This window comes from Pelobates fuscus, chromosome 1 (genome assembly GCF_036172605.1).
Source record: "Pelobates fuscus isolate aPelFus1 chromosome 1, aPelFus1.pri, whole genome shotgun sequence".
Lineage (NCBI taxonomy): Eukaryota > Metazoa > Chordata > Amphibia > Anura > Pelobatidae > Pelobates > Pelobates fuscus.
In genome coordinates this window covers 293,197,388-293,211,836 of record NC_086317.1, presented here as the reverse complement: position 1 = coordinate 293,211,836, position 14,449 = coordinate 293,197,388, and the positions used below count along the sequence as shown (strand labels likewise).

Below are 14,449 nucleotides of genomic sequence, written 5' to 3'. Positions count from 1 at the left end.
TACAGGACCCGGAAGTGAAGACACCACGTGGGCTGCGTCTACCATGTGATTAGGTTGCCGTGCAACCTACCAAAGCGTGGTAATCTACCAATCAGTGTTTCAGGCGGCCAGTACCGCCGTAATACCCGGAAGTGCTCAGACCACGTGGACGTAATCATGTGATGAAAAGTGCATGTGACGAGGTTGCTAAGCAACCAATATAACAACGTACAAAACTCACTCTGTCGAACAGAGGACAAGTGTACAAGTTCAAGCACTATTTATGGAGGACAGAGAAAATAAAAATCGCAACAAAAGAGAGGACTATCAGTGAAAACAGTGTGACATGTCATGAAAAAAAAAGTGCATATAAACTATAAGATAGACCAATCTAAGTAACAAAAACAATAGAATATTCTCTATACATGTATTAACCACTCTATTTAGTACATTAATAGTACTTAATAGTACTTAATTAGTAGTCTCTCTATTGTTTGTAGTAACTGTATTCTAATCATTATACAGATCAAGGAGAAAACATTAACACCATTAATCACTCTAGCCGAGTGGAGAAAAAGGGGCACTGCATCCCAAGTATCCACTCAGCAGCTTACTCTACATATACCTCTACATGTATCACAGCGCACAGTGCTGACCATCTATTCTGACTTAATTTTTCTAAAACACTACAAAAAGATATCACTATAAAATTAAAAAGAAAAAGGGAAGAAGAGGACAAAGAAAAATTACTATTAATCACTCAGTGCCTAAGAAAAGGAACCAGACAGCTCATGAAACCTATCACTATCGAAATCTGTTATAGAAACATAGAAAGAACCAAATGTTCGTTAAGTCCTTTCGGGGTCACTGTTTTAAGGTGATGAATCCAATAAGCCTCTCGCTGGAGTAGTAATTTGGATCTGTCACCTCCTCTTGGTGGTATGGGAACATGATCAATTGCTATAAACCTGAGGGTAGGCAGATGATGTTGTGCTGATAAAAAATGCTTGGCAACCGGTTTATCTGTTTTCTGATCTCTGAAGGCTGTGGTGATTCCAGAGCGATGCCCCCGAATCCGATCTCTTAACGTCATGTCCGTTTTCCCCACGTAGGACAGACCACATGGGCAAGTAATCATGTACACCACATGTGTGGTCATACATGAAATATAGTGGTTGATGGGGATACGCTTTCCACTATGTGGATGTACAAATATGGTACCAGTAAGCATATGGCTGCACGTGACGTAATATATAATGTCATATTAAGTGTATTTTCTATTAATATATACATATTAATATAAAAATACACTTAGAGTAAAATTATTACTATATATATATATATATATATATATATTATAAGAATGTTATAAAAAAGAAATAATAATTAATTAAAAATAAATATTTTTTGTAAAAAAAATATATGTAATTTTATTCTAACTGTATTTTGATATTAATATATATATATATATATATATACACTTAGAATTAATAAATAATTTTAATAATATACACTTAGAATTCAAATATATAAATATGTATTATTATATATATATATATATATATATATTACATATATATTATAAATATCTAAATATTTATATTATACGTGCATATTTATGTAATATTTTACATAATTAAGTAATTTTATTGATTGCAATTTGGGGGTCCTGCCTGAGAACCCAGGCCGAAAGTCCAGAGTATTTAATTTGCTAGCACTATATTTAACCCTGTAACTTTCCAAGACACCCAAAAACCTGTACATGGGGTGTACTGTTTTACTCGGTAGACTTCGCTGAACACAAATATTAGTAAAACATATCCCAGCGAAGATATTGTCAGCGAAAGTTCTTTTTGCATTTTTCACACACATTGCACACATTGCATTTTCACATTTTACTGTTTTGAAACACTAATATTTGTGTTCACGAAGTCTCCCGAGTATAAAAGAACCCCCATATACAGGTTTTATAATGTTTTTGAAAGTTACAGGGTCAAATACAAGGCTGTTATTTTTACATTGAAATTTGCCAGAATGGTTATGTTGCCTTTGGTTGCCCAGGAATGAGAATTACCCCTGTGATGTCATACCATTTGCAAAAGAAGACAACCCAAGGTATTGCAAATGGGGTATGTTCAGTCTTTTTTTAGTAGTCACATACACTGGCCAAATTTAGCTTGTATAATGATTTATTGCATTTTTAACACACAAACAAATAGAAAGGCTAACTTTGGCCAGTGTTTGTGACTAAGTGGCTACTAAAAAAGACTGGACATACCCCATATTGAATACCCTGGGTGGTCTACTTTTCAAAAATATACATAGTATATATATACTGTTTGATGGGGGTAAATTACATTGCCCAGCTTAAAAAATGTCCCAAATAGGACATGGCTGCATGATGACCAGCTGTAGAAAATTCCAAGTTGGAAAACTGGAATGCGCACCCTCCAAATAAGGTCTTTTAGCCTGCAGAGAACCCGACACACCTATACATGGGTGGTATCACTATACTCAGGAGATGTTGTTGAACACATATTGGGGAGTTCTTTGGCAGTAACCCTTAAAGTTCTCAGTACATGTATTCTTATATTGCTATTTGTGTCAAATAAATCTGGCATAGATTGGTGGTAAAATGGTTGCATGAAAAGAGTCAAAATAGCTTGAATACCTTAGGTTGTCTTCTTTAAAGAAATATATACATGTGAAGGGTTATTCAGTGATTCCTGAACAAAAAAATGGTTTGGAAATAGCAAAGTGCTACTTGTACTTACATCCCTATTACTTTCCAAAAAAAGCTAAGAATATATTAACATTAAACTCAGGACAAAAATTAGAAACTATTTAGCATGGGTGATTTTTGACGGTTGTATATGCGTAACAGATTGGGTGAAAGTTAGAAAAAGTGTTTTTTTTTTATTTTTTCGTCATATCTTATAATTTTTCTATAGTAAATTATATATGATGAAAATAATGGTATCATTAGATACCTTGAATATAATCAGCAGCAAGACACTCCAGTGGTGTCTAGGGCTTAACCCCTGTGTACAAATAAAGAAATAAAAAAGTTACAATATCCACATGCAAAACCGAAAAATGATCTTGAATGTGGATATACACTGGAAGATAATCGCCAATGTTCACTTGTCCAAAAGAAGGGTTACTGAGAGAGTCTATTGAATCTAAAGCTCTGACTCAAGTTCTGACGGAAAATCCTGACTCAAGGGTGCCCCCTAATTAACAGGCTTTATTAATGGTGGCCACAAGTTGGGGGGGATCATAAATAGAGTCTTGTGTTAGTTGATAGTCCAGAATGCTGTGCTGTGCTGGTTTCTAGTACTTGCTATTATGAGTAGTCACTCCAATATGTGGAGTCAGTAAATAGTCACCTTAATGCTAATTAATCCACATTCAAGATTATTTTTTAGTTTTGCATGTGGATATTATAACTTTTTTCTTTCTTTATCATTAGAAAGAACATTTAATGGCAAGAAAAACAGTATATAATATGTATGGGTATAGTAAATGAGTAAGAGGAAAGCTACAGTTAAACACAAATACCGCAGAAATGTAAAAACAGCCCTGGTCCCAAACGGTAAGAAAATTGAAAACCGAAAAACATTGGATTGACCGGAGATCATAATCACTAGTGGACTGGTTACTTTGGTGAGACCAGGACCATGCTGAATATAAAGATTATCTATATTTCAGATTCTCAAGGCTGGAGGGGGGTAGTGTAAATAGTTCAAATGAACACTCTACATTATGAATATATATAAAAATTGATTTTCTCACCCCTCCTGGGTGGTATGTTTATTCCTCATTCTCTGGCTCTCTATCAGAGGCTTGGGAGTTCGAGGGTTCTGCGCAGTAACATAGCTGTTCCTAGAACTGCACTCTTCTGGACAGCGATCTCAGATGTCCCACCTGGAATCTGTTGAAGCAACTCCCCCAACTTGGGAGTCACAGCCCCGAGTGCTCCTATCACAACTGGGACTAATACTGCCTTCCACAAGGACTGAAAGAAGAACTAGAACTATACATAACATTTGAGTGTTTGAGCTCTAATCCCCATAACCACTTCACCCCACTGAAGTGATGATGGTGCCACCTTTTACCTGTTGCCATCCCTTAGTTCTGAGTCATATGACTCTCTCGGCATATTGCTAATGTAAAATTTACACTTCTGCATTAGCGATATCAATTATATCTATATTTGGATGGCACAGATTCACGCCATGCATCGACTGACAAACACGTCAATTTAATGTTGTTAAAGTATTCCAAATCATTTAATATTTTTGTATAAACTTTTAAAATGATTTTTTCTAAATCTAAAATATCAAAAAATATATCATACATTAAAGGAACACTAAAGGGTCAGGAACACAAACATGCATAGTGTTAAAACCACCATTTAGCCCCCACTGCTCCCCCCCTTGCCTCTCTAAATATAGTAACATCTTACTTTTATGTAAGTCTGCCACTGCTGGCTCTGCCCCTGACTGCCTGCTTGGCTGACATCATCAGAAGTGATTCTGTGAACCAATCACAATGCTTTCACATATGATTGGCTGAGACTGTCAAGGAGGCAGATCAGGGGCCAAGCTAGCACAAGTTGAACACAGCCCTGGCCAATCACACACTGTGTAGCACTGCCCCAGGAAGCACCTCTAGTAGCCACCTGAGGAGTGGCCAGTGGAGTTATCACTAGGACTAGGCTGTAACGTTTACAATACATTTTCTCTGCAAAGACAGTGCTTACTGTAAAAAGCCTAAAGGGCATTATTCTACGCACAAAAAAAAAAAATACAATAAGCTGTAGTTGTTCTAGTTTCCCTTTAAATAATGTATCAAAGTTTATCAAAATATAACAAAATTCAAATATATATTTCATGATTAAAAAAAAAAAAAAAAAAAAAAGCTATTGTTCAATACAAATGACATACTATTCATAATAGATACCTATTATTTGTTCATCTTTTTCATAAATATTGTGGGGATGAAATCTATATGTACCTTCCTAATGGGTGTTTGTAAGGAACTAGTTGACATTTTTTAGAAATGTATCTTTCTATAAATCCCACCAAATGTAGAAATAATACAGATGAGCATAAAGCCCACATAAAGTAAGTTTATGTACACTAATTATCTGTACAATGTTGGTACTGCTACCTTAAAGGAACATTCCAAGCCCCATAAGCACTACAGTGTATAGCAGTGGTTATGGTGCCTGGAATGCTCTTTTGATTCCCAGTTTAAGTAGAAAAAACATTTTGTAATAGTTTGACTTCTTCCCGGGGCCAATCAAGAACCGCTCAGTGCCTCCTCCCAGGAGACAGCTCTCGTTATTGTGCTAAGTCAGGCAGTGCAGGGCAGCTTAGCTCATTGACTGAGTGCAATAAACTGGTGCTCTTACCTAATGAACTGGCCCTGCACAGCAGGGCTTAGCTTAGAAGAGTTAACAGAAGCTCCTAGATGGAGCTTCCTGCTTTCGCTCCTACCTGTAAGGAGGAAATAAGCAGTACCCTGTTCAGAAATCAAACTGTACGCATTCAGTTTTACTATGTACATTGGGGGTAGGACATTGGGGCGCTAGGGCACTCTGGCATTATAACCACTAAAACACACTGCTGTTCTAATGTAATTTATTAAACTCAATATCATTAGATCCCCTTTCGTCCCCCTCTCTGGTTGCTATAATTCAGGCATGAAGTTTGAACAAAACAGTTGCTGTAGATTAGGAGAATGGAGGATGTCATTTACTTTTATTTACTGTCCATTGGCAACGTTTCGGAGGAACATGTTTTTGGCAGGGTGAAAAAAAGTGCAATAGCAAAAGTGAAAAGTAAGTCTAATGGGCCAAATTTTGATTTACATTGTGCTGCATTGCAATAAACTTACGCACATGAATACTATTGTTTTGTGAGGGATGGAGTTAATGTTATACAACATATGTATATGAATCAAAGAAATGTAACAGACGTGGTAAAAAAAACGCGCAAATTAAATTATAACTATTCCCCAGCGGGTCATATTTTTATGCATTTTTTCACTCCGGTTGCAATTTCCTCTAATTTAAATGCACAAATAAGTTTCTTAGGGGGTCCAAAAACCAAGCTTGATTTGACTATTTTTTTTACTTTAACTTTACTATTTTTGTCTAAATTAGGAACACTTGTTACCTCACAATTCTCAGTTCGGTCAACAAACCCCTGGGCACCAGCATATTTAGTATATTTCAGTTTGACCACATTTCCTGCCTGTGTTAGTAACCACTTTTTGTAAGTAAACAGTTTTGACTGACAGCTTTCTTTCCTGTACATGAATGTGCTGTGGAACAGTTATACAAACTTTAAATGTGGTTTATTTCCCAGGGTTGCCAACTTTGTAATCCTCTGGTACAAGAAAAAAAAAAAAGCGGAGTTCAGGAAAAGTATTCTTTTATTAAACACAAGCTAGCATTATAAATCTTGAAATGTTCTTATTACAAATCCTTCGGCAGCATCGTATATCTACCCAGGTCAGAGACCCAGGGGGGTGATATTCATTCCACATGTGTGCTGCTATGTAAACTATGGAAATTACTGCACAATAAAAAAAATGGAATAATTAAAAACAAAACAGGCCGGTCAAAAGCATCCAAATGCTTGAAACGTGAATAAATAAGCAGGCAAAATACAGAAATCCCAGACATGTTTTACATTAAAAGGAGACTACTACCTTGACCGTAATAATCATATTCATAGTGTATGACAGTCATATGTATCTATCCTTCTGTCTATCCATCCATCTATGCAAATTGCCAAATTTCTGCAGTGAAGTTCTCAGTAATGTTATCTTTATCTTGCTTATCTCCATTACCAACAAAGGTACATGTTGCTTTTTTTTTATTCACAGCCGTTTTACATTTGTCAAAATAATGCATTAACTGACTTTGCTGATGTATGGTTTCTGTTAACATCCTACACATTTAACTGATTTAAGAGATATCGTGTCATATTTTGATTAGATCCTAGATAAATCTCAGAAAGTATTCAAACTTGTTTTTCATTTTTTGTTCAAATATTGCATCCTTATGCTACAATTATTTAATATTTGTTTTACATCAATCTACACTCAATACCTCATAATGACAAAGCAAAAACAGATTTTTTAAAACTTTGCAAATTTAAAGAAAAAGAAAGAGAAAAAACGGAATTATCACACTGGCTTAGTAGTCAGACCCATTGCTATGAAACTTGAAATTTAGTTCAGATGCATCCAATTTCTTTGGATCATCTTTGAGATGCTTTAACACTTTGATTGGAGTCCACATGTGGCAAATTACATTGACTGAACATTATTTGGAAAGACATACACCTGTCTGTATAACATCTCACAGCTGTAAATGCATATCAGAGCAAAAACCAAGCCATACAGTTGAATGAACCGCCTGCAGAGTTTAGACAGTTTGTGTCAAGGCACAGATCTGGGCAAGGCTACAAAAAATGTTGGATGCATTAAGGGTTCCCAAGAAAAAAGTGGACTCCATAATTCTTAAATGGAAGAAGTTTGGAACAACCAGAACTCCACCTAGAGCTGCTGCCAAGCCAAACTGAGCAATTGGGTTAGAAGGACCTCAGTGAGAGAAGTGACCAAGAACCTGATGGTCACCTTGGGTGAACTCCAGAAATCATGTGTCAACATGGGATGAACTTGCAGAAGGTGAACTATTGCTGCAACACTGCACCAATCTAGCCTTTATGGCAGACTGGCCTCTCTTCACTATAAGATACAGAAAAGCCCATTTGGAATTTCTACCTAAATGACTCTCAGACTGTAAAAAACAAGATTCTCTGGACCGATAAATAGAAAATTGAAGCATAGTGGTGGTAACATCATACTGGGGGTGAAGGAAAGCTTAACTCAACAAAATACAGAAATATACTTAAAGAGCTACTCCAAACATCATGAACACTGTAGTTTGCTGCGATGGTTATGATGGTAGTAGTACCCTGGTACCGTTCCCTGGTAATAGGGCAAACTGTTTTATAACGATTTGCCTTCTTACTTCCACTGGGCACCATGTCTCCTCTCTTTCTGGCGGCAGACTGTGACTATCAATCCCATCGGCCTTTCATTGACTAACAGCATCAACTGATTGAAATTAGTCAGCTAAAAAATGACACCCCACTGATGCTGTGGGTGGCATAGCTACTTCTAAAGAGGAGTAAAGAGGTTAAACTCAGTATGTGCAGCATTTCATAGTGATAATTTCAATATATATGTAGTTGTTTTGATGTCTATAGCATGTCCCTAAAGGCTTTTTAATGTAAACACTGTCTTTTGCTAAAAAGGCCACTAGATGTGCTTTCTAGTCCAGTACAAAATAAGAAAAAAGAAGATAAGGATAGGATATATAGATAGCTCCCGATCCCCATCCCTATGCCCCGTCTCCTCAGCCATTCCCCAACACACCCCATCCTTCCTCTAAAGCTCACCAGACAGCTCTCCGAGAGTTCTCTATTATTTTTTACCCCTGATATCACAATGTGGTCTTAGGGTTTTTATGCTAGTATACACTATTCTGCTTATTTAGCTTTGGATGCTTCATACTGCCCTGATGTAATTAAACTGTATTTTAGAATATAATTTGTATATTCTGGAATAGAATTTGAAAAGACCAGTTCTCATGTGCAGTGGAAACTCCATACCACTATAGTGTCTCTTTTTATGATTTTGTTCCCATATCACCATTATGTCCCACTTTCATAGCAGTTTTATATTGTTGGTGTGTCTAAGTGTATAACAGAGGTCCACAGCAATACAACTCACAGTAATGCGTCTTTAATCTAAAATAAATGGGTTTAGAAATCAGTAATATAATAAGATTGCTCATGTTCTAAGTCTTGTTCTTATCTCTAGGAAAAGCTTGATTTGGTTAATATCAGAGCAAGTGCCCCATTGAGCCTTTCTTGCTTTTTTCAGTTTTTATGCCCTGTAGGGACAATCAGTGTACTGCAAAATATATACCTGTACATAATATAATATTATGTATATAATTTGCAGACACTGATAGCAGCATTTTCCCACCATTTGTTTCACAGATCAAGTGAGAAAATGTAAACAACAGAGGGAAAAAGGTGCAAGAAGTAGAATTCAAGTTAGGAGAAAATGGAATGAATTAAAAAACCTTGAAGAGCAATGATCCTCTCATTCTAAAAAAACTATCCATATAAACCATAAATTAGCTGCTCACTCAGAATTACTACTTAGAATTACTACTCATTATTAATCAGAAAAAGCTATGAATAATTCCATAAAGTGGACCTGTTTAACTTTACTCAGCCATTGCCCAATGAATGGAGGATATTCCCTTCTCTAGTAAAGAGGCATCAGAGTCTTCACTGCATTAATGATGTGTCTGAATAGCACATTTTTATATACCCTAAATGGGAGATCATGATGATAAAAATAAAATAAAAAAATCTAAAACTCTCGCACCTAAATTTTAGTGCAGCAAGGTAGTCACCCAGAAAGAGTATAAACAAATGATAAATAACAGAAATTAAATGGTTAGGATGGTCCATAATTTCAAGTGAGGCTATTGGATGCCAAAGGAAATAAGACATATTAATCGAGGCAATAAAATGTTTCATTTGACGATAACCCCATGAGTCTGACCATCCTGGGGTGCAAGGCTCCAATATCACCTCCAAAATTGGTCAGGAAGCCCCCTGTAAGCAAATGATGTGCTTTAATTGTTGTAGGGTGTTCAAGTTGCAAGGATGCATAAACGCACCTTGGTAACGGAGGTAGAAAAGCTCTGTTATGGGACAGAGGATAAAGGGGGATCAGCTTATCAAACAGGTAAGGTATGGGACTGTTAGTAATAGGTGAGTGGCACACCACTGGACATTTACAAAACCCAGTCCAGGACAAGGTGCCCAAAGGGAGACTCTGTTGAAGCCATGGTCCATTCTAGAACACTTGTATTAGCAGGGCAGCCAATACAGTTCCATTTGCAAGCTGTTTCATCATATATATATATTCAACATATATCGCCAAAGAAAATAATACATACAGTTTTCCCAATATGATATAATTTAATCCATCTTTAACCTACCTGTATTACGCCTTTTGGGATTTTATAGGTATTTTGGATCTGTCCGTTTTCTTTCCCTTTGGCTGGAAGAAAGAATATATATAATTATATCTAAACACTTTAAATGCTATAATTGCAAAAAAATTTCACTTGTTAAATTATTCATAAACTATGAAAGCAACAACATGCACGGCTTGGTAAGAATTTACTTTAGCACATACTTATGTCTAGAATATGTAATGATCTTTTTGTCTATATAAAATTTTCATTATATAATACCCAAGATCTCTAACTTAAATCTTTGGAATGGCAGACATGAGTAGTACAGTGAATGTGTTGTTTACACACCTAAACACTAATAATTAAGTGCATTAAAAATCCATATTTATTGGAAATGCACAATCATTGCTTAAAAAATGCTCAACTCGTTAACCCCTTTTGCCCTGAGGAAGACAAATTAGTAACTTGTAAATACTCAAAGGCCAGTCAGGAAAATTACGAGGAAATCGGTGTTACATTTTTAGCTACAGCTAATGAGAAGTAAGATCTCCAAATTAAAAGAAATACCGTCCATTAAAGGGTATTAATTCAAGGAGGACAGTTTTCCATACATTGTTGTTCATAGTTGACTCCGATGTCTAAGGACCTATGGGTCCGAAATGCATTAGGTGTTTTGTGTGACTTTTTCTGTATAACTTTTTGTTTTGTGACGATTAAACCTCCTGTGAACTTTGAGAGCTTGCAGTGGCATTATTTCTATTTTTTGTTTTTGTAATACTGTTGGCAGTACAAGTATTGTCAGTATTGACAGTTTGATTTGTAGATCTAAAATCTGTAAATTTCAGTCATATCCTAAATGATATGAAAAAACGGGTCGCAAGAGTATTCTGAGAACGGACAGCAGCTGAAATAGCCTGCCCTTCGGTGGGTCCCCGCTCAGAACTCAAGCTGGTTTTAGCTCATCTTGTGCCATTACAGAGAGAACATATCTGAAGCATATCAGACTGGTCCCACCCATACGGGCAGTCCAGATCCGAAATGCCAGCAAGTTCTCTCTGCACGAGAGATACAGCAACCCCAGACGATCGTTTCAACCTTGTTAGGCATCATCAGTGAGGCATAGCTGATATCTCTCTAGGCACCGTGAGCAAGGGGTCCACGTCTGGATTACCCTTTAAACTTATGGAGAGAAAAAACGGGTCGCAAGAGTATTCTGAGAACGGACAGCAGCTGAAATAGCCTGCCCTTCGGTGGGTCCCCGCTCAGAACTCAAGCTGGTTTTAGCTCATCTTGTGCCATTACAGAGAGAACATATCTGAAGCATATCAGACTGGTCCCACCCATACGGGCAGTCCAGATCCGAAATGCCAGCAAGTTCTCTCTGCACGAGAGATACAGCAACCCCAGACGATCGTTTCAACCTTGTTAGGCATCATCAGTGAGGCATAGCTGATATCTCTCTAGGCACCGTGAGCAAGGGGTCCACGTCTGGATTACCCTTTAAACTTATGGAGAGAAAAAACGGGTCGCAAGAGTATTCTGAGAACGGACAGCAGCTGAAATAGCCTGCCCTTCGGTGGGTCCCCGCTCAGAACTCAAGCTGGTTTTAGCTCATCTTGTGCCATTACAGAGAGAACATATCTGAAGCATATCAGACTGGTCCCACCCATACGGGCAGTCCAGATCCGAAATGCCAGCAAGTTCTCTCTGCACGAGAGATACAGCAACCCCAGACGATCGTTTCAACCTTGTTAGGCATCATCAGTGAGGCATAGCTGATATCTCTCTAGGCACCGTGAGCAAGGGGTCCACGTCTGGATTACCCTTTAAACTTATGGAGAGAAAAAACGGGTCGCAAGAGTATTCTGAGAACGGACAGCAGCTGAAATAGCCTGCCCTTCGGTGGGTCCCCGCTCAGAACTCAAGCTGGTTTTAGCTCATCTTGTGCCATTACAGAGAGAACATATCTGAAGCATATCAGACTGGTCCCACCCATACGGGCAGTCCAGATCCGAAATGCCAGCAAGTTCTCTCTGCACGAGAGATACAGCAACCCCAGACGATCGTTTCAACCTTGTTAGGCATCATCAGTGAGGCATAGCTGATATCTCTCTAGGCACCGTGAGCAAGGGGTCCACATGATATGCTCAGGGTTATTCACTATAGTGTGAATTGTTGGCAATTCAAAGTGAATGCAAAATAAAATAGGCCTACACCATCCCAACCTATATGGCCCTCCTTATACAAAATGTTTTATCCTTACTCCACATATTAAGCCACCTCGGTCTAGCACGGTATTGACAACGTTACATATGACACCTACATCTAGACACTTAATAATCTATCATGTTGGTTATTTATATCATTATCCTTTGATCACAGCCTCAGGCGGCCTTATATTATGTACAACGTTGCCACCCTGGTATTCATGGCAATTCTCCCTACCACTACATATGAACCGGTTCAAACAACAAAGGCATCATTCTTGGCCTCTACACAACTCTTACAACCCTGATATGTTTATTCTACATTTGTTCGTTCCATACATCGCTATTTTTCCATCCTGAAGATCAGGACTTACATTGGGCTATCTCGACCTTTTGCTATGATAACTTTACACGTGGCCCTCACTAGGCCTTCACTCCATACGGTTACATACGGCCCTCTTCGGACTAACAAATACGATCCAATTTCGTCCCCCCATTTGAGCATTTACATACAACATTTTCTGCTTATGAGGGAAAACTACAACCCTTTTATATCACATTCTACTATTCCACACTGCCTCGCTAGGCCCACACAAGAACCCCTCATTATGCAATTATAGGTATTCAGACCTCTTTGATCTGTCTATTTTACTTAAATTAGTATAACCCTTGAGAGACAAATATATATACCTTTTTCCAGGACCCTATGTAACCTGCAGAGAGTCGCAGGAGGAAGCATTTCCTAAATAAGTGGATTAATCTCATAAGACCAGGCATTAGGCTGGTAGAGTAGGATCTGCCAAGAATTAGGTACATTGGCATTGTGGAAGCCTTATGCAATGTATGATCATATACTGTAACTAAACCCCCTGGTTTCATATATATATATATATATATACTAGTTCAGCTGTACTAGACTAAAATGCAAAATCCATAACATTTCAAACCTTAGTGAATAACCCTGGGTGTGTTCGGGGGGAGGACATTTAGCTGATTTTAGTGATCCCATGAAGGAAATATCACCATTAGTATGCATTACTTTATTGTGAATTAAAATTGTATACTTTGAATTTCCTTTAATATACATTCCAAAATAAAGGTTGATAGATATATTGATCATAATAAAACTAACATAATTTAATATCTAGAAATAGCAAAAATAAAGTTTGTGTTTGTTAGTGGTGTTTACATATCTCCATAGTGATTCTCATTGACAGCAGTTGTGTGTTATTTTCAGATTTTAGGTCACGTACATGCACAATAGCCAAAGGGGTGTTGTTTTTTTACATAACTCCTGCTTGCAACTATTGAAAAAGCTATTTTTATTGTTAATTATGATTAAAATTTTATTATGATGTGTGTAATGCACATTGCCTAACCATGTCTTTGGAAGGGTCATCGGAAGGGTGTTCCCTCAAAATCCGAGAGTGATCTTTGATTAAACAACAGTTTATGATTTAATAGCAGATCAGTGTTATCAGGGTCATGTTATTAAAATTCAGTGCCCCAGTCCAGTGAATAGGCTTGTTTTGGAAACGGATAAAACGATAGTGACACATACAAGAACTAAAATATCTTTAAAGAAAAAATCTTTAAAAAGAATGCAGATTTCCTTCCTCTTACAGTCATATAGATCTTGCAAATTACCAAATGTCCAGTACATATCAACTACCCAGCTAAAAGGTAAGATTTATGCTAAGGTACTATTGAGAATAATCTAGGTATGGATGATACATTCTACATTATAAAACATTCTAAACCTGCCATAAGTGGGTTATCCACTATAGCAGGGGTGGTCAAAAGGTAGATCTCCAGATGTTTTAAAAACTACAGCTTCCATGATGCTTTGTCATTCTAAAACCATTCTAAAGTTATGCAAAGCGTCATGGGGTTTGGAGTTCTTCAACATCTGCAGATCTACCTTTTAGCCACCCCTGCTCTGTAAGAGATAGGAAAAAGTCTGTGCAGGGGCACTGGTGGCACAGGCTAGAACCATGAGTGGGGTCCTGTAAAGCCCCAGTCTTATTTTGGCTCTATTTCATTATTAGCCCAAAGTTCCAGAGAAAAATAACATCTTCGATAGCATCATTTGGGACAAAGCCACCTTAATGAGCCATGGCCTCAATTCATTTTTTTTCAGATAAGCTCTTCAAATGAATTAATATTTTTGATAAAC

At 37.3% G+C, this 14,449-nt stretch overlaps 1 protein-coding gene across 1 annotated transcript in view; it reads right to left on the bottom strand.

Annotated features, from left to right (window-relative positions):
• Nucleotides 1-14,449, bottom strand: part of ABI3BP (ABI family member 3 binding protein) — a 416,270-nt gene that overhangs the window by 222,223 nt on the left and 179,598 nt on the right. Inside the window, exon 6 of the mRNA XM_063457646.1 lies at nt 10,088-10,149. Coding sequence (XP_063313716.1) covers nt 10,088-10,149 — 62 coding nt within the window. The remainder of the gene's footprint in view (nt 1-10,087; nt 10,150-14,449) is intronic.